This window comes from Rana temporaria, chromosome 6 (assembly GCF_905171775.1).
Source record: "Rana temporaria chromosome 6, aRanTem1.1, whole genome shotgun sequence".
Classification (NCBI taxonomy): Eukaryota; Metazoa; Chordata; class Amphibia; order Anura; family Ranidae; genus Rana; species Rana temporaria.
This window is the reverse complement of record NC_053494.1, coordinates 189,006,978-189,034,101: the sequence shown is the minus strand read 5'-3', so window position 1 is coordinate 189,034,101 and position 27,124 is coordinate 189,006,978. Positions and strand designations below refer to the sequence as shown.

The window sequence follows — 27,124 nt, the reverse complement described above, 5'->3', positions numbered from 1 at the left end:
GGCAAAAAACAGTTTATATATATATATATATATATATATATATATATATATATATATATATATATATATATATATATATATATATATATATATATATAAAAAAAATTATATTATATAAAAAGTATATTTTTTTTACCATTTATACCAGTTTTTCTTTGATTAGAAAACAAAAGAAACAGGAGATATCTATTACCATTTACCACCAAATGAAAGCCCAATTTGCCCTCAAAAAAATAATTTATAATATATAATATTTAGCACAATATATTATATAATGATATGTACGTAGATATGATATGAACGTTTTTCTGACATGTCAAAATTGCAAAGCTGGGCTTAGGCTTTTAGATGCTTTACCCTTAGGCCCCTTTCACACTGGGGTGGGAGGTGCGGGGGTGGTAAAGCGGCGCATAAAATTTTATGCGCCGCTCTACCGTCAGAATTGCGGCATTATGTGGCCGCTAGCAGTGCGGTTTTAACCCCCACTAGCGAGGGGAAAAGGGTTAATACCGATGGCAATGCGCCTCTGCAGAAGCGCATTGCCGGCAGTATAGCTGCGGTTTTCCATTGCTTTTAATAGGAAGGAACAGTGGAGGAGTGGTAAACACACCGCTCCTCTCACCGCTCCAAAGATGCTGCTCGGAGGACTTTTGGAAGCGGTCCTGCTAGCAGCCGCTGTTTAGGGTCGGTTTGCAGGCGCTATTTTTAGCGCAATAGCGCCTGCAAACCGCCCAAGTGTAAAAGGGGCCTTAGGCACAAAGGGGGTTAAAATATTTCTTCAGAGGTTTCCTTTTTCCTTTATATATTCCAGATCTAACTTATGGCAATTCACTTACTCATTCAGTTGCACACATTTCCCCTCTATTTGGGAGAGTTTAAATGCTTTTCTAATAAAATCTTGAACCAGTTCCATTACTTTGGATTTTTTGTTAAAAGGTCCAGCTATATTTTCACTCCGGTTCTCCTCCTTCCTCTAACTACGCTACATGTTGTGAAGTAAATGCTGCAGGGATGGTCGCACTTGCACAGTTTTGTGCTTCCTATTCTAGAAATCTGTATCGATTTCATAAGCTTGGAGTCATTTTTTGCTCCAAATTCTCCGGCATCAATGAGAAATTCCCCTCTGAGTGTTTCCTCATTTCAGCTGTTCAGGCTTAACATTTTCCCTTTCTTCCTTATTTAATTCTACTTAAAGCGGAGGTTCACCCAAAAATCAACTTTCTGTCACTAAATCCAGCATACTGCTGACATCTGCAGTATGCTGGATTTTTTTTTTTTGGACATATCGTTTTAGCGGTCTTTCTTCTCCGGCTCCGAGCGGGGAATCCTGCGGGGAGTAGGCGTTCCTAAATCAAGCGCAGTTGATTGATGGGCTTGGATAGCGCGTCACGCCATCTGGAAATAGCCGACGTGAATCTCGGCTGCTTACGGCGCTATACGGCGCCTGCCGTGTAGAGCTGACTGCGCAGGCGCCGTAAATTGCCGAGAGTCACGTTGGCTATTTTCGGAAGGTGTGACGCGCTATCCAAGCCCGTCAATCAACTGCGCTTGATTTAGGAAAGCCTATACCCGGAAGGATACGCCGCTCGGTGCCGGAGAAGAAAGACCGCTAAAATGATAAGTACAAAAAAAAAAAAATCCAGCATACTGCAGATGTTAGCAGTATGCTGGATCTAGTGACAGAAAGTTGATTTTTGGGTGAACCCCGCTTTAAAGGTAATTGGTTAGAGGTCATCCGAGTCTGACATTTACTTGTCAACTACCCGAGTTCCCAAACTATCAAATGTCAGGCAGTCAACAGGGCAGCAAATAGACTTTGGGTGATTTTTGACACTTATTGCCTTAAAAGGGTATTTCCACTTTTGCAGTCAGATTTGAGAAAACCTCACTATAATATTGTTATGTGTTCTTATTCACATAGTATAACTAATCTTTAATATTGCTTACCTTTTAGATGTTTCCATGGAGAAGATATCATGGCTGACCGCAAGGTTTTTTGAACAATGTTCGAGTGAGCCTGTCCTAGGTCTGTCCTGATGAACATAAAATGCAAGAAGCCCAGCCTCTACACCTTTAACCCTTTTTCAGGGCAGGCAGCGTTCAAATCTAGTTATAATTGATAATGAAGATCTGCCGACACAGTACAGTCAGGGTTATAGAATTTTAGCAAACAGCTGCCCAGCCCTCTCAAACAAAGGACTGCCTAGGATTGTTCCTTGCTGGAGGGGCCTTAAAACAGAGCATCTCATAAAGGTAAGCTATAATTGTTAAACATTTTTTTTTAAGTTATGCTATGCGAATGGAGGTATGTAACCAATATAAAGTGGGCATTATCCCAGTTTGTCTGCAAAAGTGTAAATAAGCTTTAATATTGGTACTGCCAACTTATACCCCTTTATAAATTGGTGGAGGTTCTAGTTGCCAAACTCCTGGAAGGGGAGAGGGTTTGCCCCAGCTAGTTGACTGTGTTGCTTGTGGATCCCATATATATTTAAGATTTTTTTTTTTTAAACTTACTTACTAACTTTACTTACTCCTTGAAGGGGGCGTCAAGGGGCTGTCCCTTTGTGGGGAAAAAAGTGTTTTTGATCACTTTTATTGCTATTGCAAGGAATGAAAATATCCCTTTTGATAACAATGGTACTCTTTATGGAGACATCTGAGGTCTAAAATACCCCAAATCTCTTTTTTTTTTTAGGGATCTTTTGCCTTAAAAAAAAAAAAAAAAAAAAAAAAACATGGCCGGAGAACCGGACGTGACGTCATGACATCGCTCCGGTCGTCCCAGGGCATAGAGATGAGTGGTAGCCATCTTTTCAGTGCTTATTTCTATGGAAAAACACTTCGACACTGGATGGTTCCCGGGCTTACCAATCGGCAAAAGAAGTCCAGGAACCTTTGGGAAGTGGTAGGAGGGGGGGGCGCGTAATCTCCCAGTTAGGCGGCAAGTGATTAAAGAGATCCTATTGCCAGACCATTTATCTCAACAAAAATATTCACATAGGGTTATAAACTTATTTTATGCATGTTTATTATCTTGGTCTGCTGTATGCAAGAACAGAATCGGGTTGGATGTGAGTCTATCATTTTTACTTTTTGTCTGGACATCGGGATAGCTGTAAAGTCATTACACATTTAGTGACTGTGTGGAAGCAGCAGCCTCTCTGCCTGCCTGTACCTTTTCTTAGCAGTTCTGGACATCTCTGCATGGCACACTCTACTTTGGCGTTCTCGAAGTACGATCCCGCGCTGCATACTTCTTGTTGCTGCGGAGAAACTTCACTTCCCTAAAGGAAAAAGGGAGAACAGATTACAAGGCAAGTTCTGCAGGCTTATTTCCAAAAGATTGTCAGGTGCATGTCTACAGAATTTTCCAACTTCTTTTAATTGCTCCAAAGACATGTTGGTACGTTAATTGGCTCCTGTCTATATTAGCCCTAGTATGTGTATGAATGGGAGTTGGCTCCTTGAGGGCAGGGACTGTAGTAAATATACAATATGTAAATGCTGCATAAAGTATCGCATTCATAAAGTATTCAGACCCTCTTCTTTTTCAATTTTGTTATGTTGCAGCCCGATACTACAGTTGTTTAACTGCTTGCCGACCAGCCGCCACAGTTATACGTCGGCAGGTCGGCTCTGCTGGGCGAGATCACGTAGCTATACGTCATCTCGCCGAGCAGCCAATAAGGGCAGGAGCGCACGCAAGCCCCCCTGCTCGCCCCTAATGCGCATGCCCGGTGGTCGCGATCACCGCCGGGCACCCGCGATCGCTCGTTACAGAGCGAGGACCGGGAGCTGTGTGTGTAAACACACAGCTCCCGGTCCTGTCAGGGGGAGAAATTACCGATTGTCTATTCATACAATGTATGAACAACGATCAGTCATTTCCCCCAGTCAGTCCACCCCCCCCTTCAGTTAGAACACACCCAGGGAACATACTTAACCCCTTCCTCACCCCCTAGTGTTAACCCCTTCACTGCCAGTGGCATTTTTATAGTAATCAATGCATTTTTATAGCACTGATCGCTATAAAAATGCCAACGGTCCCAAAAATGCGTCAAAAGTGTCCACCATAATGTTGCAGTACGGATAAAAAATATAATAATAAATCGCTGATCGCCACCATTACTAGCAAAAAAAAAAAAAATAATAAAAATGCCATAAAACTACCCCATATTTTGTAAACGCTATAACTTTTGCACAAACCAAACGCTTATTGCGATTTTTTTAAGAAAAATATGTAGAAGAATACGTATCGGCCTAAACTGAGGAAACATTTTTTTTAATATATTTTTGGGGGATATTTATTATAGCAAAAAGTAAAAAAATATTCATTTTTTTCAAAATTTCGCTCTATTTTTGTTTATAGGGCAAAAAACTAAAAACTGCAGAGGTGATCAAATACCACCAAAAGAAAGCTCTATTTGTGGGAAAAAAAGGACGCCAATTTTGTTTGGGAGCCACGTCGCACGACCGCGCAATTGTCAGTTAAAGCGACGCAGTACCGAATCGCAAAAAGTGGCCTGGTCTTTGACCAGCAATATGGTCCGGGGCTTAAGTGGTTAAACACTCCCAAGCCAATTCTGAAGAGTCTCTTCTACATGTAAAAATCAAATATTTATTATATATTTTAGCAGAGACCCTAGGGCAGGAGTGCCCAACCTTTTGAAGAGCGAGTGCCATGGAAGCGACTTGGTAACCGGCCGTGGGCCAAAATGGTTGAAATGGGTGGATGACAGGTCTGCGTCTACGCTGCATATGCAGAACGGACATGGACACAGCCCACACTACTCTATGGCCATCCAATTCAATCAGCCCAGACGGACGGGGCAGATATTTTTCTAGCAGATTGGATTGGAGGTAAGCGGGGGTAAATGGACCTAGAGGCAGTGGCAGCTGGTGGGTTCTGCTTTGGGGGGGCAGCAAACACCACACCACCCCCTCCCCCGTGGCACAGCACCCCAACCCCTGCGCATGGGCGGTCCGGCCCAGCACATACCCGCTCATGTAGCCGGGCTGTGGTGTCCTCTCCTAGAGTGTTGGCAGCGGCTGCTCCAGTGTCCGCTCCTCCAGATTCCTCCGCCGTGTGTCTCTTGCCAAAGTGTTAGGCATCCAATAGGATCGCTTGACGCATTGGCCAATCGGAGAAAAAGGTCGCACAGACCTGCCTCCTGATTGGTGGGGAGGAACTTTAGTGTGATAAAAGCAAAAATTTATTTGCTATGGTCACACAACTGGGTGGGCTCGGAGCTCACCCTTTTTTGAAGCCGATTAGAGCCTCTGGCTCTAAATCGGGTGCTTAAGAAAAAAAAAAAAAAAAACACTGCCGCATTGGAATCCATGGTCCGGCGCCACTGATATGTAGATTAGGGGGCCGGTCCCATGGATAGGGGAGGCGGCTCCCGTGTGCCCTCTATGGATGGCCCGCCACTGCATAGAGGTGAATGGAGGGTCCCTTTGGGTTCCAAGGCTGCTTTCACATTGATGCGCCACGTGCTCCTGTTGCTGGTATGGTGGTTTGGCAAGCCCAGATTGGCGCCGGACCATGGATTCCAATGCGGCAGGGTGTTTTTTTTTGAAGCAACCAAGGACAGTCACTTTACTTTTTTTTATCATTCTCATCGTTCTCACATGGAATATAAATATCCCTGTGATAAATAGGCAGTGACAGGTACCTTTTATGGAGCCATCTGGGGTCTTATTTAGACCCCAGATGTCTCCTTTGTCTTTAAAAGCATTTATTACACCAAGATCTGTGTGATCAAACATGTTCCCCATTTTAAAAATGGCATGGAAGTAATGTATGCTCATCGCTTCTGGTTTCCTATACCACAAAGGTGATCAGAGCCGTCCCCATCCTATTACCTTTATGGTCAGCCGGTGGAAGCACCAGCTGGACGCTCGGGTCTCAAGAAGGCAGAGGAAGGTGGCGGGGGGGGGGGGGGGGGGGGATTGATTTTACAAGAAAACCAACCGTCGCCTCTAAAAAAATAATAACTGAGACAATGCCCGCACCGGTTTGTCGTTGGGGCGAAGGTGGATATATTACATTTAGTTTTTGATATGCTTTAATTACTTGGCAATTCTATTGGCAAAAAAAAAAAATCAGCTGAAATTAAACCTTGTTTGTTCATTGGAAGCTGGAAAATGATTGTGGATTAAAATCAGTCACACAATGAGATGAGAACCAGATGAGATATTGTAGCTTATAAAACCTTATTTATGCTGGCTGCCTTAGATTTCTTTCCAGGCCGTTTATTTTCAGATGGTGATCCTGCCAGTAACAGACTTCCGGTCCTAAAATGACATGCTTCAGCTAGTAGATGGATCAAAATTCAACCGGTTCATTAGAGGGGCCGAATTTTGATCCATGTGTGGTGGCTTACTTCTCAACAGAAGCCGATCTAGTCGAACTTCCGGTTGAAAAACATTTTTCAATGAGCGGCTGCAGTCAATAGGTTGCAGCTGCCGATCAGTATATTCTTTTTTCTAAATTCTTTATTTTTCCATAGATTTCACATTACACATTTTCACATTTTATACCATCTGCTTATATCAATAAAAAAAAAAAAAAAAACAACTACAATCTTGTATTTTCCTATCTCCTTTATGCTTCATTAAATCAATGTGACTTCTCTTTTCCTCTTTAACCTCTACCCTTCTTCTCTGTGATAACCTCCCCCCAACCAAACACACACAAAAAAAAAATCCTTCTCTCCCCAAACCCCATCCACCCCCCCTCCGCTCCTCCCTATATTTCAAGTAGGGTGCCCTGATCAGTATATTCTGGCAGAATACAATGTCAGCTGGAAGGATTTCTCCATTCAGTTCGCTTGTGTGGATGGAGGAAGCTGTTCATTTACACACCTAGGTGGATGCAGCATCAATCCGATGCTGTATCTCTCCCCTGCAGGCTCTGCACAAAAAACAAAGTGATCAAAGACAGCAATCGCTCCGTTTTCTCCCTCCGCTCTGAGCAGAGAGCCAGCACTGGAGCACTGGGCTGTGGAGGGGGCTGGCTTAGACTCTTAGCGGATTGCTGAGAGGCTGAGGTCTAGGATTCTAGGTGGATCCCGACCATACGGTCGGGATCTTTGCAGAGCTTGGACTGGCTCTGCGATGCCAGCCGACGCTTCAGCCCGCTCTTGGCTGAAAACAGGAGCGCAGAACGAACATACACTCCTGTAATCCATAGTATGGCCAAAAAAGCTTTGGCTGTACTTCTCCTTTATGCTGGTCATAGATGGCTCGAATCCTGGCCGAGATTCAAACCATCTACGAGCAGGCGGATTGAACCAAAGTCGATCCATCAATTGATTTGGGTAAAGCCAGCATGTCAGATTTTTAGGATGAGAATATTACCAGCAGCTAGCTACAGGGAGTGCAGAATTATTAGGCAAGTTGTATTTTTGAGGATTAATTTTATTATTGAACAACAACCATGTTCTCAATGAACCCAAAAAACTCATTAATATCAAAGCTGAATATTTTTGGAAGTAGTTTTTAGTTTGTTTTTAGTTTTAGCTATTTTAGGGGGATATCTGTGTGTGCAGGTGACTATTACTGTGCATAATTATTAGGCAACTTAACAAAAAAATATATATATACCCATTTCAATTATTTATTTTTACCAGTGAAACCAATATAACATCTCAACATTCACAAATATACATTTCTGACATTCAAAAACAAAACAAAAACAAATCAGTGACCAATATAGCCACCTTTCTTTGCAAGGACACTCAAAAGCCTGCCATCCATGGATTCTGTCAGTGTTTTGATCTGTTCACCATCAACATTGCGTGCAGCAGCAACCACAGCCTCCCAGACACTGTTCAGAGAGGTGTACTGTTTTCCCTCCTTGTAAATCTCACATTTGATGATGGACCACAGGTTCTCAATGGGGGTTCAGATGAGGTGAACAAGGAGGCCATGTCATTAGCTTTTCTTCTTTTATACCCTTTCTTGCCAGCCACGCTGTGGAGTACTTGGACGCGTGTGATGGAGCATTGTCCTGCATGAAAATCATGTTTTTCTTGAAGGATGCAGACTTCTTCCTGTACCACTGCTTGAAGAAGGTGTCTTCCAGAAACTGGCAGTAGGACTGGGAGTTGAACTTGACTCCATCCTCAACCCGAAAAGGCCCCACAAGCTCATCGTTGATGATACCAGCCCAAACCAGTACTCCACCTCCACCTTGCTGGCGTCTGAGTCGGACTGGAGCTCTCTGCCCTTTACCAATCCAGCCACGGGCCCATCCATCTGGCCCATCAAGACTCACTCTCAATTCATCAGTCCATAAAACCTTAGAAAAATCAGTCTTGAGATATTTATTGGCCCAGTCTTGACGTTTCAGCTTGTGTGTCTTGTTCAGTGGTGGTCGTCTTTCAGCCTTTCTTACCTTGGCCATGTCTCTGAGTATTGCACACCTTGTGCTTTTGGGCACTCCAGTGATGTTGCAGCTCTGAAATATGGCCAAACTGGTGGCAAGTGGCATCTTGGCAGCTGCACGCTTGACTTTTCTCAGTTCATGGGCAGTTATTTTGCGCCTTGGTTTTTCCACACGCTTCTTGCGACCCTGTTGACTATTTTGAATGAAATGCTTGATTGTTCGATGATCACGCTTCAGAAGCTTTGCAATTTTAAGAGTGCTGCATCCCTCTGCAAGATATCTCACTATTTTTGACTTTTCTGAGCCTGTCAAGTCCTTCTTTTGACCCATTTTGCCAAAGGAAAGGAAGTTGACTAATAATTATGCACACCTGATATAGGGTGTTGATGTCATTAGACCACACACCTTCTCATTACAGAGATGCACATCACCTAATATGCTTAATTGGTAGTAGGCTTTCGAGCCTATACAGCTTGGAGTAAGACAACATGCATAAAGAGGATGATGTGGTCAAAATACTCATTTGCCTAATAATTCTGCACTCCCTGTATATTCCCTGTTCTCCCCAGAATAGACGGCTCCACTGTGTTGATGGAGAAATACAAGCAATTTTCTTTTCTGCAACCCATGCTTGCAGGAAATCATCTTTGGCCTACCTTAGGGACCTTAAGTTTGGCTCCTTGAGTGCAGGAACTGATGTGAATGTAAAAGACAGGGCTTGACAAATCCCATGCGCCAGGTTGCCATGGCGAGCAGAAACCACGTCCCGTCCCCTGCCAGCCCACCCACTGCTGGAAACGGGTGCAAGCAACCCCCACCGCCTGACACCCTGGAAATGCTGCAATGCTGGGCAGCCAACTCAGTTCCAACCCCCCCCCCCCCCCCCCCAAAAAAAAGAAAAACAGCTCTGCCTCTTACCGCCAGAGCCAAAAAGTTTTCCCCTTTCCTCCCCACACACCAACACCCCTGCAAACTCTCTGCGCAGTCTGTGTGGAAAGACTCCGCGGCACCAGCCGATTCGCACATGTCGTGGAACAACCCCCTCCCCGCGCATCGCACTTGGGACAAGCAGGGGGGTGAGAAAAGTGCAGCCCACACAACCGCAACACACACACACACACACACACACACACACACACACACACACACACCTAATCCCCACAGGGACACGTTTTCCCAAAACCACACAGTGAGAAAGCCGTCCCACACAGCAGCACCGCAACCGAATGAGACAACCGCCTGACTCCCAAATTAAATATTTTATTTAAAAAAAAAAAAAAACACCACAACGGTCTCCAAACTTTTTTAGCTGGCTTCTAGATTAAAAGAAAATTGGCCAAGCCCCGGTATGTAAAAGCGCTGCGTAAATTGACTGCACCTTATAAATGCCTGCAATAAATAAAGAACAATCAGAACCACAACAAAGCTCTCAGGACAGCGGGAAATCTTGCTTGCATGATTTGACCAGACACAATAAGAGACACATACACTACCCATCATATATATCATTATACTGTACATGGTTTGCCGGGTATCATGACTTACCTGGAACTCATTGACAAACTGCGCCATGACAAACTCGTGTCTCTCACTGGCAACCGGCTCAGATAGGAGGTCGGGTAAGTTTCTTGGCGCGAGGACTTTCCTCTGTGCGTTCATTCCATTCACATGATCATCAAATCCAATATTACCAGGGAGTTGAAAGCGCTGATCCTGGGGGCCAAAGGGTCCCATAACCTCATCTGGCCATACTGTCCTGGGAACTGGGGAGAGAACACAAGAAAAGTCGTATGCAATCACAGGATCAACTCCATACAGGCAAACATCAAAGTCCACAGAGGAAACACACAGAAGAGCTCTTTTACCTGCCTAACGATTTGTATTTCCAGCCATTCAGTACTGGAATCTACTCAGCAGACAGGAAGAGGACACCACCCAGGCACCCATCCCCCACCGCTCCACATGTCAGCTTAATTAGTGAATCTGACACTGAAGGCTTCCCTGCCAGTCTGAGTGGAGGGGATTGAAACTGAAATTCAGGTACATACAAAATGAACGCAGCCAAAAGTGGTTGTAAACCCTTACAATTCACTTTTTACTACAGGTAAGCCTATAAGGCTTACCTGTAGGTACTGGAAATAGCTCCTAAACCTCCACAGTTTAGGAGATATCTCCTGTATCAGCATGTGCAGACGTCATCTGCACATGCGCACTGAAGCAACGGCTCGTTCGTTCCATTGCTTCAGGTGACGTTGCGTCATCGCGGCTCCGGACAATCACAGCGAAACCCGGAAATCACCCCGGGAGCGATGTCGCCGGCCAGACCAGTGTACGGCAAATTTTTAAAGTAATTAATAATGAGATTGTATGCTTTTTTTTTTTTTTTGAGTGGGTTTACAACCGCTTTGATAAAATCATTAACCACTTAAGCCCCAGACCATTTTGCTGGTCAAAGACCAGGGCACTTTTTGCGATTCGGCACTGCGTCGATTCAACTGACAATTGCGCGACGTGGCTCCCAAACAAAATTGGCGTCCTTTTTTCCAGACAAATAGAGCTTTCTTTTGGTGGTATTTGATCACCTCTGCGGTTATTTTTTGCGCTATAAACAAAAATAGAGCGACAATTTTGAAAAAAAAATATCAATATTTTTTACTTTTTGCTGTAATAAATATCCCCCAAAATATATATAAAAAACATTTTTTTTTTCCCTCAGTTTAAGCCCATACGTATTCTCCTACATATTTTTAGTAAAAAAAAAAAAACGCAATAAGCGATTATTGATCGGTTTGCGCCAAAGTTATAGCATCTACAAAATAGTTTTATGCCATTTTTATTAATATTTTTTTACTAGTAATGGCAGAGATTATCGTGACTCCAACATTATGGTGGACACATCGGACACTTTTGATACATTTTTGGGACATTGTCATTTTTACAGCGATCAGATCTATAAAAATGCACCGATTACTGTGAAAATGACACTGGCAGTGAAGGGGTTAACCACTAGGTGGCGCTGAAGGGGTTAAGTGTACCTAGGGATGTGTTCTAACTGTAGGAGAATGGGCTGTGTGTGACACAACAGTGATCACAGCTTCCGATTACAGGAAGCTGTGTACACGGTCCTGTCACTAGGAAGACTGGTGAAATGCTTGTTTACATAAGCATTTCCCCCTTCTTCCTTACCATGACACAATTGCAGGTATGCCCGCGGACAGAGTCACAGAGCTCGCGGCGGGCACACGTCCACAATGCCGCTTCTTAAAGGGGACGTATATATACACCATTGCCAACAATCTGCCATTCCTGTCCCCCTATTCAAAGAATTTCTGCTTTGTATTATATTGTTCCAGTATAGTAATCTCTGTTAAATGGAGATGTAGAGTGCGCTTGGATGCCTGTAATGCATCAAAGTTAGGGGCAGAGGGATCCCAGCTATATTTGTCAGAAGCCAACCCCATCTCTCTCTCTCCAATGCTATGGTGGTAGCAGCTTGCTGAACATTGACTGCCTTAATTGAGTTGTAATGGACTCTGGTGTATGCCTTGAAGGCATCCCAAACTATCTCAGTAGAGGATGCCCCTGCGTTTGAGTCCCAGTAACCACATAAGGCCAAGGGGGTCTGCTCAGCAATGTCTGGTCGTGAAATCCATTGAGCACCGAGACGCCAAATGGAGGCGCTACAGGAGAAGGAAGTACGCAGCGTGACCACCAGGGGACTGTGACCTGACAGGCCGCTGGGTAGATAAGCTGCGTCTAAAACATCTGTCAACATAGAGGGGCCTTTCCTGTGGGAGATTCAGAGGAGGATGGGATTCCCCTTAAGCGTTTATCGAATGGTTGCAAATTATTTATCATTCGCCAACCGCTGCCATTAGTTTGGGGGGTCATCTGTCTCCCTCTCCCGGGGTACGCGTCAGGGCTGTCCTCTCTCTCCAGTCCTTTTTGCCATTGCGACGGAACCAGTGTCTCGCCACGTATTAAAGGGTAGAAGATGACCTGGCTTCTATGCATGCTTCTATGCATTCCAAGCATAAAGGTTGCTGTCAATCGCGGGCAGTAAGCCAATAAGGGGAGAGGAGAGTAGGGACAGACATGAAAAGCTGCGGCTCGGGAGCACCCTTTGCAAGCTCCTTGGAAAGAAGGAGGGACCAGGAGCAGCAGCGGGGAACCCAAGAAGAGGAAGATTGGGGCTGCTTTGGGCAAAAGTACTGCACAGAGCAGGTAAGTATGGCATGTTTATTATTTTTTCAAAAAAAGAAAGAAAAACAACTTAGCCCGTAATATCACTTCAATGCAACCCCTTACATATGTCAGGTGGTGTAGATGCTACATAAGGTTCATCAGAGCCTGAGGATCCTGCAGTAGAAAAAGCACGGGTACCTCTCACCCTTCTCATGAGGGAACAGAACCCGGGGAGGTAGGTGACCAGCCTGGCTCTGCTGCAAAGTGCCTGCAAGACAACAAGGCATTATTATTATTAAATATATATAATAGTTATTGTATATTTAATACATCAAAAAAAATCTAGTGTTAGAACGTGTGAGAAAAACTGGCAATTCATTTTTAATAGATGTACATTTGGAAGTGATCAGCTTCAAGTGAACCCGTCAAATCTTGTCCAAGAAGTCTACACATGGTGTATATTAACACTGGTGGAACTACTGCCACAGCAGCCCAAGCGTGGAGGGACATGGAGGCAGCAGCGGGAATGAATAGTGCGATTGCATAGTTACATTGAATCAATGTAACTACAGTAAAACCTTGGATTGCGAGCATAATTCATTCCAGAAACATGCTTGTAATACAAAGCACTTGTATATCAAAGCAAATTTTCTCATAAGAAATAATGGAAACTCAAATGATTCGTTCCACAACCATTTATTCATAAGTCCTTCAGTTTATAGTCCATATAAAAAGATTGTAGCAATGTGATTGTAACCATAAAATGTCCATCCACAAATGGAAGCCTCCACAAGGGGACTAGAAGCAAAATCCAGCAGGAGCTCCACAGTATAAAAGAGAAGAGAGGCGCCTCTAAGTGTAGCAATATGGTTACCTTTAATGAAAGTACAACATTTAGCAACTCACATGGTTGATGATTAACCACTTGACCACTAGGCACGTAAACCCCCTTAATAACCAGACCAATTTTCAGCTTTCGGTGCTCTCACAATTTGAATGACAATTACTCAGTCATACAACACTGTACCCAAATGAAATTTTCGTCCTTTTTTTCACACAAATAGAGCTTTCTTTTGGTGGTATTTAATCACCGTTGGGTTTTTTATTTTTTGCGCTATAAAAGAAAAAAGACTGAAAATTCTGTAAAAAAAAATAATTTTTCTTTGTTTCTGTTATAAAATTTGGCAAATTTAGTATTTTTTCTTCATTCTTTTGCATAAATGTGAAAGATGAAGTTACGCCGAGTAAATAGATACCCAACATGTCACCCTTCAAAATTGCACACGCTCGTGGAATGGCGCCAAACTTCGCTACTTAAAAATCCCCATAGACGACGTTGCAGGGTATTGCGGAGTATTGCGGGCATTGCAGAGTATTTTGGGGCATTGCAGAGTATTTTGGGGCATTGCAGAGTATTTTGGGGCATTGCAGAGTGCGGGGGCATTGCAGAGTGCGGGGGCATTGCAGAGTGCGGGGGCATTGCAGAGTGCGGGGGCATTGCAGAGTGCGGGGGCATTGCAGAGTGCGGGGGCATTGCAGAGTGCGGGGGCATTGCAGAGTGTGGGGGCATTGCAGAGTATGGGGGCATTGCAGAGTATGGGGGCATTGCAGAGTATTGCACAGGGAGGGATCGATGGCTGGATCTGTGACTGCATGTGTCACAGATCCAGCCCGCAGCAGCAGCAGCAGCTGCTGCTGCTTCCGCTCTCTCCCCTCTCCTCTCTCACACTGTACCGTTCGGTACAGAGAGGAGAGGGAGGAACCGGCGTCATTACATGACGCCGGTTTGTTTACTAGTGATCGCTCCGTCATTGGACGGAGCGATCACGTGGTAAATCGCCGCTATCAGCGGCGATTTACCGTGATCCGTGATCAGCCGGGTCCGGAGGACCCGGCGGTCACGGAGACTCCCGTGTGCGCGCCCCACAGGGCGCGCGATTCTAGGAGGACGTACATTGACGCCCTCCTAGAATTAAGCAACCGCCTTGTAGACGTATTTCGTCTATAGGGCGGTTGCTAACTGGTTAAAAGAGGCACATCTAAGTATGCAGGGATCTGGGGGTAAGCTGTTCACATAGACCTCCGGCTCTCACTGCTGTCAGTGTGCAATCATGACCAGGAAGACTACCCTGCAGTAGAGTGATCTGAAAACGAGGCGTGAAGCACCCGTGGAGCGTAGTGTGGAAGAGATGAGGTCGATCATGGTGTGGAGGACGGTCTATATGGACAGCTTTACCCCGGATCCCTGCATACTTAGATGTGCCTCTTTTAATCATCAACCATGCGAGTTGCTAAATGTTGTACCTTCATTAAATGTAAACATATTGCTACACTTAGAGGCGCCTCTCTTCTCTTTTATACTCAGTTGTGACATCACACTACTTTTATATCAAGACATGGCTTGTATATCAAGTAAAAAAGTAAACGCACAGCTCCCGGTCCTGTCAGGGAGAGAGATGCTGATCTTCTGTTCATACAATGTATGAACAGAAGATCAGTCATTTCCCCATGTCAGTCCACCCCCCCCAGTTAGAACACACCCAGGGAACATATTTAACCCCTTCCCCGCCCCCTAGTGTTAACCCCTTCACTGCCAGTGGCATTTTTATAGTAATCCAATGCATTTTTATAGCACTGATCGCTATAAAAATGCCAATGGTCCCAAAAATGTGTCAAAAGTGTCCGCCATAATGTCGCAGTACCGAAAAAAAAAAAAAAAACGCTGACCGCCGCCATTACTAGTAAAAATAAAAAAAATATGAATAAAAATGCCATAAAAATACCCCCTATTTTGTAAACGCTATAACTTTTGCGCAAACTAATCAATAAACGCTTACTGCGATTTTTTTTTACGAAACATATGTAGAAGAATACGTATCGGCCTAAACTGAGTAAAAAAATAGTTTTTTTATATATTTTTGGGGGATATTTATTATAGCAAAAAGTAAAAAATATTTTTTTTTTTCAAAATTGTCGCTCTATTTTTGTTTATAGCGCAAAAACTAAAAACCGCAGAGGTGATCAAATACCACCAAAAGAAATCTCTATTTGTGGGGAAAAAAAGAACGCCAACTTTGTTTGGGAGCCACGTCGCACGACCGCGCAATTGTCAGTTAAAGCGACGCAGTGCCGAATTACAAAAAGTGCTCTGGTCTTTGACCAGCAATATGGTCCGGGGGTTAAGTGGTTAAAGGAACCCATTTAGAATAAAAAATGAACCTTTACAACCCCTTTAGAAGATCTATGGCAGCGTGCTGTGATGCTTACAGGAACGTGTCAATCACTTCCAGCAGACGCAAAGAAAATCTGTCAAAAGCTCTGCAAACGCATTGCAAAGCCTTGCTGGTGGAGCAGCCACAGTTTTAGGTTGTTGTTCATGCCGACATTTTGCGCCGCAGGGTTCACACCATTTATTACCCAAGTGTCTGATCTTCCTTTATATAGGAAAATCTATCTGTGCATACACTGCGCTCTTCTACAAGCTGAAGCCCATATAAACAAAACCTTCAAATGTGCCGCCAAACACAGCAATGGAACAAAATGTACATCATGGCATTTTCCTATAAAGGAAATATAATTTATACCAAATTCTCACCAATCTCAACAAAAGTGAGCGTCATTATTAAATTGGCAATATCAGAATTAAAATTACTCACAGAGGCCATTTTATTGTGATTTCTCCTGAATAATTTCTTTTACCTTAAAGAATAAAAAGAGGTAAAATTAATAATAAATTACACCTCGATCCTCAGACATTATGCCCTCATTCACACGCATATTTCATATGGGAAGCAAAACCAAAAGTCAGCTGATGGGGAAGTCAGCTGGAGTAGCCTTCCTTACTGGGCAATTTTCAACTAAGGGCCCTATTCCATAGTGTATTTAGGTAGCTGTAGCACGAGCCATAATGTACTGGTATGGGGTACATTATGTCAGAACACTGCAGGTGACTCACCTACACTTTATTAGAGTTAATAGTTTAAGCCTTAGGGGGGGGGGGGGGGGGGGGGGAAGTATGTAGATCAGGGCTCGACAAATCCCGGGCGCCAGGTCGCCATGGCGACTAGAAATAGGGTCCTGGCGACTTGGCTTGGAAGGGGGGCAAAACATTTTTTTTTTTGTGAGCTGGCGCCATCTGGTGGTATTACAAGTTATTACCACCAGATGTGTAAGCTGGCGCCATCTGGTGGTGGCCGTTGGTATTACAAGTTAAGCATTACAAGTTAAACAGCAATTCTAATGTTGTTTTTCACTATTTTCACTGCCATCTTCTTCCCTCTAATTAGAACCCCCAAACATTATATATATATATTTTTTATCCTAACACCCTAGAGAATAAAATGGCGATCGTTGCAATACTTTGTCACGCCGTATTTGCACAGCGGTCTTACAGGCGCACTTTTTTTTGTGAAAAAAATTACACTTTTTTTAATTAAAAAGTAAGACAACAGTAAAGTTATCCCCATTTTTTTTTTATATTATGAAAGATAATGTTACGCCGAGTAAATTCATACCCAACATGTCACGCTTCAAAATTGCGTCCGCTCGTGGAATGCCGACAAACTTTTACTCTTTAAAATCTTTATAGGCGACGTTTAAAAAAATCTACAGGTTACATGTTTTGAGTTACAGAGGAGGTCTAGGGCTAGAATTATTACTCTCGCTCTACCAATCGCGGCGATACCTTACATGTGTGGTTTGAATACCGTTTACATATGTGGGCGCTGCTCACGTATGTGTTCGCTTCTGCGCGCAAGCTCGTCGGGACGGGGCGCGTTTTCTGGCTCCTAACTTTTTTACCTGGCTCCTAGATTCCAAGCAAATTTGTCAACCCCTGATGTAGATGGTCATCGTAACTGTGACCTGCCTGCGGTGATGTCAGAACACAGGGTAATAGGCATACCAGCACTTGGCCTGTGACTGGGTGAAAGGGCACAGTGGGGGGAAAGACTGGGTGACATTGGCAGGTCTCTAGCACACCTGATCCTGCGGTAAGCGGTGTTCTCTGTCCAGCTGAGCGGCGATAGGTTGGAGTTCCCTCTCAGCGAACTCCCCGCATGTGTCCCGCAGCATGCAGTGTGTATCAGGCAGCTCGGCGCTCTGGTAGACGGTGTGCAGGCAGCGGGAAGCTTTGGGGACATAAAACACAGAGATCAGCCGGGGTACGGCGGTCAGCACAAGGTCACCATATTCACTCCGTGCTCACCTGTATGAAGCGGCCACCAAGCACGGCACACAGCCGTCAACCCACAGTACATGTCTGCTATACTCTTACCGTACACACCTGTAGGACGGCCGCTTCGGATGACGTCAGCTTCCCGCTGCCTACACACTGTCTACCACAGGGCTCGACAAATCCCGGTCGCTATGGCGACTAGAAATAGCCTCCTGGCGACTTGGCTTGGAAGGTGGGCAGGAAAAAAAAAAAAAAAAAAATTGCGTCCGCTTGTGGAATGCCGACAAACTTTTACCCTTTAAAATCTTCATAGGCGACGTTTGAAAAAATCTACAGGTTGCATGTTTTGAGTTACAGAGGAGGTCTAGGGCTAGAATTATTGCTCTCGCTCTACCAATGGCGGCGATAACTCACATGTGTGGTTTGAACACCGTTTACATATGCGGGCGCTGCTCACGTATGCGTTCGCTTCTGCGCTTAAGCTCGTTTGGGACAGGGTGCGTTTTCTGGCTCCTAACTTTTTTTTAGCTGGCTCCTAGATTCCAAGCAAAATAGTCAAACCCTGGTCTACCAGAGTGCCGAGCTGCCTGATACACACTGCATGCTGCGGGACACATGCCGGGAGTTCGCCGAGAGGGAGCTGCAACCTATCGCCGCTCAGCTGGACAGAGAACACCGCTTCCCGCGTAAAAGTTGTAAACACATTGCACGTGTTTTCAAAGGCGGGGCTCCGCCTACCTCAGACATCTGCCTCAGCGTATCTCCTCCCCAGCGTTTTTTCTCAATCAGTTTTACATCGGGTTTCCTCCCGTCGTGTCAGCCGCTGCTGTCCCGTTCTCTTCCAGCTCCATCCCCGCTGGCATCGCTAATCACATCCCTGGCCAAGACCCCGCAAACCGCCCCTGTAGCAGAAGCACCTGTCAATGATCAAAGCCCAGGCGCCAGTGTGAAATTTCTAGTCGCAATGGCGACCTGGGATTTGTCGAGCCCTGGGCTTAGGCTCCATTCACACTTGTGCCACTTGCTATCGACTTTGGACACAAGGTCGCGTGACACGTTGTTGTTTGTGTATTTAAATTGAAGCTGTTCAAATATATGAGACTTAAAGTCATAGCAACTTTAAAAAGGTTCCTGCACTACTTTAACCACTTGAAGACCCTTTCTGGCATTTGTGTTTACATCAGTATTTTTTTTACTAGAAAATTACTTATAACCCCCCCCCAAACATAATATATATATATATATACACACACACACACACACACACACACACACACACACACATATATATACAAACACACACAAAGAGCGAGAGAGGGCGGGAGAGAGGGATATATCTATCTATATATATATATATTAGGGTTGTCCCGATACCATTTTTTTGAGACCGAGTACAAGTACCAATACTTTTTTTCAAGTACTCGCCGATACCGAATACCGATACTTTTTTTTAATGTCATGTGACAGTAGCGTTTTTTTTTTTTTACAATTTTTTTTTTGGAGGGGGGGGGGGTGAATTGTCAGTGTGTTTTTTTTTTTTTTATTTACATATTTTTTTTTTTTTAATATTTACTGCATTTTTTTTATTATTTTTTTATCAGCCCTGTTGGGGGTCTTTGGTGAGATATCAGGGGTCTTAAAAGACCTCTGAAATCTCCCCTTTAAGACAGAGAAAGGGACTAGGGACACAGATTCCCCAGTCCCTTTCTCTGCAGCCTCAGCTGAAATGAATGGAGAGAAGCTCCTCTCCATTCATCAACTGAAGCATCATAAACACAGTTTACGATGCTCAGTTATATGAATGGACAGAGTCAGTGATCACTGACTCTGTCCATTTGGAAAAGGTGGGAGCCGGGTTTAGCGGCTCCTACCTCCGCTCTCCATCCTGACAAATTGAGGGGGGAGAGCGACACGGACGGGGAGGGGGGGGGAGAGAGGAGAGCGACACGGACGGGGAGGGGGGGGGGGGGGAGAGAGGAGAGCGACACGGACGGGGAGAGAGAAGAGCGACACGGACGGGGAGGGGGGGGGAGAGAGAAGAGCGACACGGACGGGGAGGGGGGGGGAGAGAGAAGAGCGACACGGACGGGGAGGGGGGGGGGGGGGAGAGAAGAGCGACACGGGCGGGGGGGGGGGGGGGGAGAGAGAAGAGCGACACGGACGGGGAGGGGGGGGGAGAGAGAAGAGCGACACGGACGGGGAGGGGGGGGGAGAGAAGAGCGACACGGACGGGGAGGGGGGGGGGGGGAGAGAAGAGCGACACGGACGGGGAGGGGGGGGGAGAGAGAAGAGCGACACGGACGGGGAGGGGGGGGGGGAGAGAGAAGAGCGACACGGACGGGGAGGGGGGGGGAGAGAGAAGAGCGACACGGACGGGGAGGGGGGGGGGGGGGGGGAGAGAGAAGAGCGACACGGACGGGGAGGGGGGGGAGAGAGAAGAGCGACACGGACGGGGGGGGGGAGAGAAGAGCGACACGGACGGGGGGGGGGGGGGGAGAGAGAAGAGCGACACGGACGGGGAGGGGGGGGGGGGAGAGAGAAGAGCGACACGGACGGGGAGGGGGGGGGGGGAGAGAAGAGCGACACGGACGGGGAGGGGGGGGGGAGAGAGAAGAGCGACACGGACGGGGAGGGGGGGGGGGAGAGAGAAGAGCGACACGGACGGGGAGGGGGGGGGGGGGGAGAAGAGCGACACGGACGGGGAGGGGGGGGGAGAGAGAAGAGCGACACGGACGGGGAGGGGGGGGGGGAGAGAGAAGAGCGACACGGACGGGGAGGGGGGGGGGGAGAGAGAAGAGCGACACGGACGGGGAGGGGGGGGAGAGAGAAGAGCGACACGGACGGGGAGGGGGGGGGGGAGGGAGAAGAGCGACACGGACGGGGAGGGGGGGGGGAGAGAGAAGAGCGACACGGACGGGGAGGGGGGGGAGAGAGAAGAGCGACACGGACGGGGAGGGGGGGGGGAGAGAGAAGAGCGACACGGACGGGGAGGGGGGGGGGGGAGAGAAGAGCGACACGGACGGGGAGGGGGGGGGGGGAGAGAGAAGAGCGACACGGACGGGGAGGGGGGGGGGGAGAGAGAAGAGCGACACGGACGGGGGGGGGGGGGGGAGAGAGAAGGGCGACACGGACGGGGAGGGGGGGGGGGGAGAGAGAAGAGCGACACGGACGGGGAGGGGGGGGGGGAGAGAGAAGAGCGACACGGACGGGGAGGGGGGGGGGAGGGAGAAGAGCGACACGGACGGGGAGGGGGGGGGGGGAGAGAGAAGAGCGACACGGACGGGGGGGGGGGGGGGGGGAGAGAAGAGCGACACGGACGGGGAGGGGGGGGAGAGAGAAGAGCGACACGGACGGGGGGGGGGGGGGGGAGAGAGAAGAGCGACACGGACGGGGAGGGGGGGGGAGAGAGAAGAGCGACACGGACGGGGAGGGGGGGGGAGAGAGAAGAGCGACACGGACGGGGAGGGGGGGAGAGAGAAGAGCGACACGGTTTTGGTTTGTTTGCACGGTTTTGTCAGCTCAATAATATCAATGGGCGGAGGATCGCTTTGTAAAGTGCTAAAAGTACAGCCGATGCAATTTTTTAAACGCACATTTTTCTTTGCATGCGATTGGGTATTCAAATTTTTACCTCGTTCACTAAGCAAAGGGAAAATTCTCTTGCTAAGCGAACTTCCTATTTGCCTTTAGTAAATCAATCCCAGTATTACATACCTTCGGCCTGCTCCGGTGCCGGCCCCCCACATACAGTGCGGGGCTCTGGACCCTGCATTGTACACAGAGGAGGGGAGAGCACCTTAGAGAAGAGGTAGAGCTGGCCGGGCGAGAAATAGGGCGAGTATTACTCCTAATCCCACTACACTGAGACCTCACAGTGCTGGGGTAGGGGGATGGGCACTAGTTCAGATTTCTGTAGTTTTAGTAAATGTGACCTTGTTATGACAGGTTCTCCCAGATCATGTGACTTGTAGTGTCCAGCAGGTGGCTGGAGAGCTATGAAAACATTCCCTGTCTTAAAGGAACAGTTCATAAACAAAGTCCCCGGATGTGACCTTCCCCAGGGCTGCTCAGCCCACGTGCTCCCAATAACAGACAATGGCGTGATCTCTCCATCCACAGATACACACGTACCTCTCCTCCCGCCTCTCTCCGGACCCCAAACACATACCACTACCGTCCTCTTCCGTGAACGGCGCCGCCTACCGCAACGGCATCCTGTCATTGGTCAGACACCGCCCCGCCTTCTCCCTCATATCACCTCTCCGCTGATTTGCAGACAATGCGGAAGTTTCAGCGGCGCAGGGTGTGATTGGACGGGTGGTGTTGACGCACAGACCTGTGAGCCAATAGAGGAGGGCGAACTTTCTGACCTTACGCTGTTGTCGTGCAATGTGACAGCCGTGCTGATGGCTGCTGTAGTCTAAACTCGCTGATTGGTCAGGAAGTTGGAGGCGGGAGGTTTCTGATATAGTGTTGTCATAGCAGCCGTGTCTTGGATAACTTTGGGTAGATGGATCTCTGAGAGGGGAGGAGCGCTGACATCACATCCTGGACTAATAACACTGGCAGTAACATCAATTCAAATAAACTTTATTGGCAATTCCAAATACATGTTCGCATTGCTAATCGTTGTTTGTACTGAAAGGAAGGGGAGGGGGGCAGTTTTTTTTTAAATGGGTAATATAAAGATGTATGGGGGCTTAGTCCATGTTTTTAAACGCTTCCATACCGTACGAATTCCGGTGTTCTATCAGTAAGGTGCTACCCATCAGAAAACGCAACCTTAGTGACGTTCTGTCGCGGCCATCTTGGTACACCCTGCACTCGTCCGCAGTCAAGCCAACAGTCTGAAGTCACCAAGTGGACATCTTTTTACACCCACCAGAGTCTTTCACAATAATTGTTACCACTAAACTGACCTTATATAGTGAAATACAGTATTTAGAAATCCATCAGACTGTTTTGAAGTTAAATTTTAAAAGCAGAAATGTTCTGTCAGATTAGCAAACCTGTGATAAAAGCAGGCTTGCCGATGATTTTAAAATTGGTTTGCGCAAAAGTTGTTGTGCCTACAAACTATGGGCTAGATTTAGGGACTTTTATTTATTTTTACTGGTAATAGCATCGATCTGCGATCGCTGGTGGATATCGAGTGCGCCGGACCCGCAGGCAGGCTCCAGCGGCGTGAGCGCCAACTATCTAATGTGCAAATACCAACATACATCTACGGGGGTTTGTGCAGAAGAGCCAACCTGCCGCAGTATAATGACGGCGGCTGGTCGGCAAGTGGTTAACCAATTCAGCCCTGGAAGGATTTACCCTTTTAATGACCAGGCCTATGTTTGCGATACAGCACTGCGTCGATTTAACTGACAATTGCTCAGTCATGTGACGGCCTTTTTCCCCCACAAATAGAGCTTTTTTTGGTGGTATTTGATCACCTCTGCGGTTTTTCCTTTTTTACACTATAAACAAAATTGTGAAAATTTGGGGGAAAAAACAATTAGGTAGATTCAGTAAGAGTTAGGCCGGCTTATCAGTAGATAAGCCGGCCTAACTCAGAATCTACGCCGACGTATGTTTAAGCGTATGCTCAAACAGAGATACGCTTAAACATATCTAAGATACGCCGGCTTGCGCCGTCCTATCTTAGATTGCAATTTTTCGGATGGCCGCTAGGTGGCGCTTCCATTGCGGCCGGCGTAGATTATGTAAATGAGTTTGTACGCCGATTCACGAACGTACGCCCGGCCGCTGCAGTCGATTTACGCCGTTTCCGTAAGGCCTTTACAGGCCTAAAGTTATTCCACCATATTAGGTGGAATAACAATGTTAAAGTATGGCCGCCGTTCCCGCCGCGAGGTTCGAATTTTTTTCGTCGTTTGCGTAAGTCGTCCGCGAATCGGGAGTTACGTCGTTTACGTCCACGTCGAAATCAATAGCCCCGTACGGCGTACTTAGCCGCAATGCACACTGGGAAATGTAGTCGCCCGGCGCATGTGCAGTGACAAAAAAACGTCAAAAACGTGAGGTCAAGTCTCATTACCATTAAACACCCCCCCCCCAACCCATTTGAATTAGGCGCCCTTACGCCCGCCGCATTTACACTACACCGCCCAAAGTAAGGAGGCAAGTACTTTGTGAATCATGTACTTGCCTCTCTTACTTAAGGTGGCGTAGTGTAAACACGCTAGGCTACGCCGCCGCAAATTAGCGCGCCCCTACCTGAATCTACCCAAATATTTTTAACTTTTTGCTATAATAAATGCCAGAACAGTTCAACTCTGCCAAGAAAAGTACATCAATATATATGCCAAAGCATAGGGGCAATTCCGCCCCTAATGTCCCCCCCTGCCCCTATGCTTTGGCATATATGCTCTATTTTAACTGTGATGGTCAAATCGCTGATTTGTGTACACTAAGTAGCTTTAGGTGCAAACTACAGAGCACAAGTGCAGTACACACCAAGTAGCTTTAGGTGCAAACTACAGAGCACAAGTGCAGTACACACCAAGTAGCTTTAGGTGCAAACTACAGAGCACAAGTGCAGTACACACCAAGTAGCTTTAGGTGCAAACTACAGAGAACACGGGCAATACACCACGTGAGAATACTGCAGCTAGCACAATCAACTGCCTGACAGTAAATTAGGAAGAACTGATCTAGCTAAACTATACAGTGTATAAATATATGTACAACATCTGGGATGTATATATATCCTCTACACACTGTAACTTTAACTGACTAGCCTGCCTGCTCTATCTACCTAGAAAAAAAGACACTCTCTCTGACAGATCTCTAACCAGCGCCGCAACACACTACACAAGGCCACCCTGCAGGCGGCCTTTTATAGTGTGGGGCGTGTACTAAAGCCCTGAGCCATAATTGGCCAAAGCCACCCTGGCTTTGGCCAATTATGGCTCTCCGTTTTTTGCGCGCTGTGATTGGCCAAGCATGCGGTTCATAGTGCATGCTTGGCCAATCATGAGCCAGCAATGCTGCAGTGAATTATGGGCCGGGACGCGTCACTCGAATTTGGCGCGAACGGCCCGTAACGTTCCCCTTTCTACGAACGATCGAACATACGATGTTCGAGTCGAACTTGGGTTCAACTCGTCCCTATTTACGAGGACACTCTGAAGTAGGCCGCCCAGGAGGTCGCCTTTGCCCTTGTGGAATGTGCCTTCAAGCCCTCAGGTGTTTGTGCTTGACTCAGCGAGTAAGCCCTTTTGATGGTTTTTACCAGGTTGCTGCTTGCCCTCTTCTAAAGCCATGTGCGATGATCAGAAGGTTTTCCGATTTCCTAAGATCATTGGTTGCCGAAAGGTAGGCTAGGATGTTGGTTCTTACATCCAGTGGATGTGGATCCCCTTGATCTGTGGAGAGAGTAGGAAGGTTGAACTCCTGGTTAAAGTGGAAGGAGCATGATACCTTTGGGATAAACCGGTCAGATGGTCTTAGGACTACGTTGTCTGGATAGACGATCAAGTATGGTTCTTTCTCCAGTAGAGCTTGCATCTCTGAGACTCTCTTGGCCGATGTTATTGCGATTAAGAAGGGGACCTTGAGTGTTAGGTCCCACAAGGAGATGTTTTCCAGTGAAAAGAATGGTTCATGCACTAGAACTTCCAGTATAACGAAAGGTCCCAGGTCGGGAAGGAAGGCTTTCTGGGAGGCCTTATCTTTAGGCAGGCCTTCTGGAACTGAATGACGAGATGTTCTTGTGCCCATTTGACTCCTGTCATGGCTGATAAAGCTGATACATGGACTTTTAGAGTGCTTGACCCGAGGCCTTTATCTAAGCCTAACTGGAGAAACTCAAGGATTTGAGCAACTGTTGGAGATGATGGGTTCCAGGCTTGTTGTTGTGCAACTGAGAGAAACAGCAAATAAGAATCAAGTGGCATAAAATCGGACCCCCCACCCGCAGGAAGGCAGGGACGTACAGGTACGCCCATGTGCCCACCCGTGCCATTCTGTTGACGAATATCGTCGTGCTGCGGTCCTTAAGTGGTTAAAACATTTTTGATACGAATAAATTGCACATTTTATTAATTCACATAACTTTGTGTGAGGCCTCACACACACGACCAAACATGTCTGCTGAAACTGGTCCGCGGACCAGTTTCCGCGGACATGTTCGGTCGTGTGTAGGGCCGACCGGACAATTTTACGGCCGACCAGACAGGTTTCCAGCGGACAAATGTTTCTTAGCATGCTAAGAAACATGTCCGCTGGAACCATGTCCGCCGGACATGTCCGCTGGCCCGAGAACCCGCGCATGACGTCGAAGTGATTCGACCCATGCGTGGAAGCATTGAACTTCCGGGTTCGCGCACGTCGCCGCGTCATCGTCGCCGTCACGTCACCGCGCTGTCTGTCCGCGGGGATTTTGGTTTGATGGTGTGTACAACCGTTTTCATCGGACAGGTCCGCTCGTCTGTACGAGGCCTTAGAGAAACCACACATCATTTAGTGATTTACACAAAATAGAGTACTATGCAAAAGTCTTAGGCAGGTGTGAAAAAATGCTGTGAATTAAGAATGCTTTCAGAAATAGAACTTTTAATAGTTTATTTTTATCAATTACGAACGTCAGCGGCGCATGCGCTCTGAATGCCTGGCTGGAGGTCCAGCAGACGTTGCCGAACCTTGCCGAGGGACATTATCGTGGCTCGTTCTGAGGCAAGTATTTCATAATGAGCTAGTATATGCTACATACTAGCTCATTATGCCTTTGCCTTGCAGTTTATTTATTTTTTTGTGCTAAGAGAAGGGACGGAGGGGGATTTGTGATAAGAGGAGGGACGGAGGGGGATTTGTGCTAAGAGCAGTGATGGGGGGATTTGTGCTGGGAGGAGGGATTGGGGAGATCTGTGCTGGGAGGAGGGATTGGGGAGATCTGTGCTGGGAGGAGGGATTGGGGAGATCTGTGCTGGGAGGAGGGATTGGGGGGATTTGTGCTAGGAGGAGGGATTGGGGGGATTTGTGCTAGGAGGAGGGATTGGGGGATTTGTGCTAGGAGGAGGGATTGGGGGATTTGTGCTAGGAGAAGGGATTGGGGGGGGACTAATGCTGGGAGGAGGGGATGGGGGGCAATCTGTGCTAGAGGAAGTGATCGGGGGGATTTTTGCTAGGAGGAGGGATTGGAGGGGATTCATGCTGCAAGGAGGTTTTATTTGGGGGGGGATTTGTGCTAGAAAGGATTGGGGGGGGTGCTGGGAGGAAGAATGGGCGGTATTGGTCCTAGAAGAAGTAATGGGGGGGGGGGGGATTTGTGCTAGGAGGAAAGATTAGGGGGTTTTGTGCTGGGATGAGGGATTGGAAAGGTCTTGTGCTGGGGGGGGGGGGGATTGGGGGATTGGGGG

General features: G+C 46.9%; 1 protein-coding gene across 4 annotated transcripts in view; it reads right to left on the bottom strand.

Annotated features, from left to right (window-relative positions):
• Positions 1-21,993, bottom strand: part of MMADHC (metabolism of cobalamin associated D) — a 40,951-nt gene extending 18,958 nt beyond the window's left edge. The window contains exons 1-5 of one of the 4 annotated variants that reach the window (XM_040358014.1): positions 21,888-21,974; positions 16,237-16,279; positions 12,704-12,848; positions 9,941-10,158; positions 3,179-3,287 (exon numbers count right to left, since the gene is read on the bottom strand). In XM_040358014.1, coding sequence (XP_040213948.1) covers positions 3,179-3,287; positions 9,941-10,158; positions 12,704-12,848; positions 16,237-16,245 — 481 coding nt within the window. In that variant the 5' untranslated portion in view covers positions 16,246-16,279; positions 21,888-21,974. Of the gene's footprint in view, positions 1-3,178; positions 3,288-9,940; positions 10,159-12,703; positions 12,849-16,236; positions 16,280-21,887 lie in introns of all 4 variants that reach the window. The other 3 variants (XM_040358017.1, XM_040358015.1, XM_040358016.1) reach the window with 3 other exon arrangements.
• Positions 21,994-27,124: the final 5,131 nt, after the last annotated feature.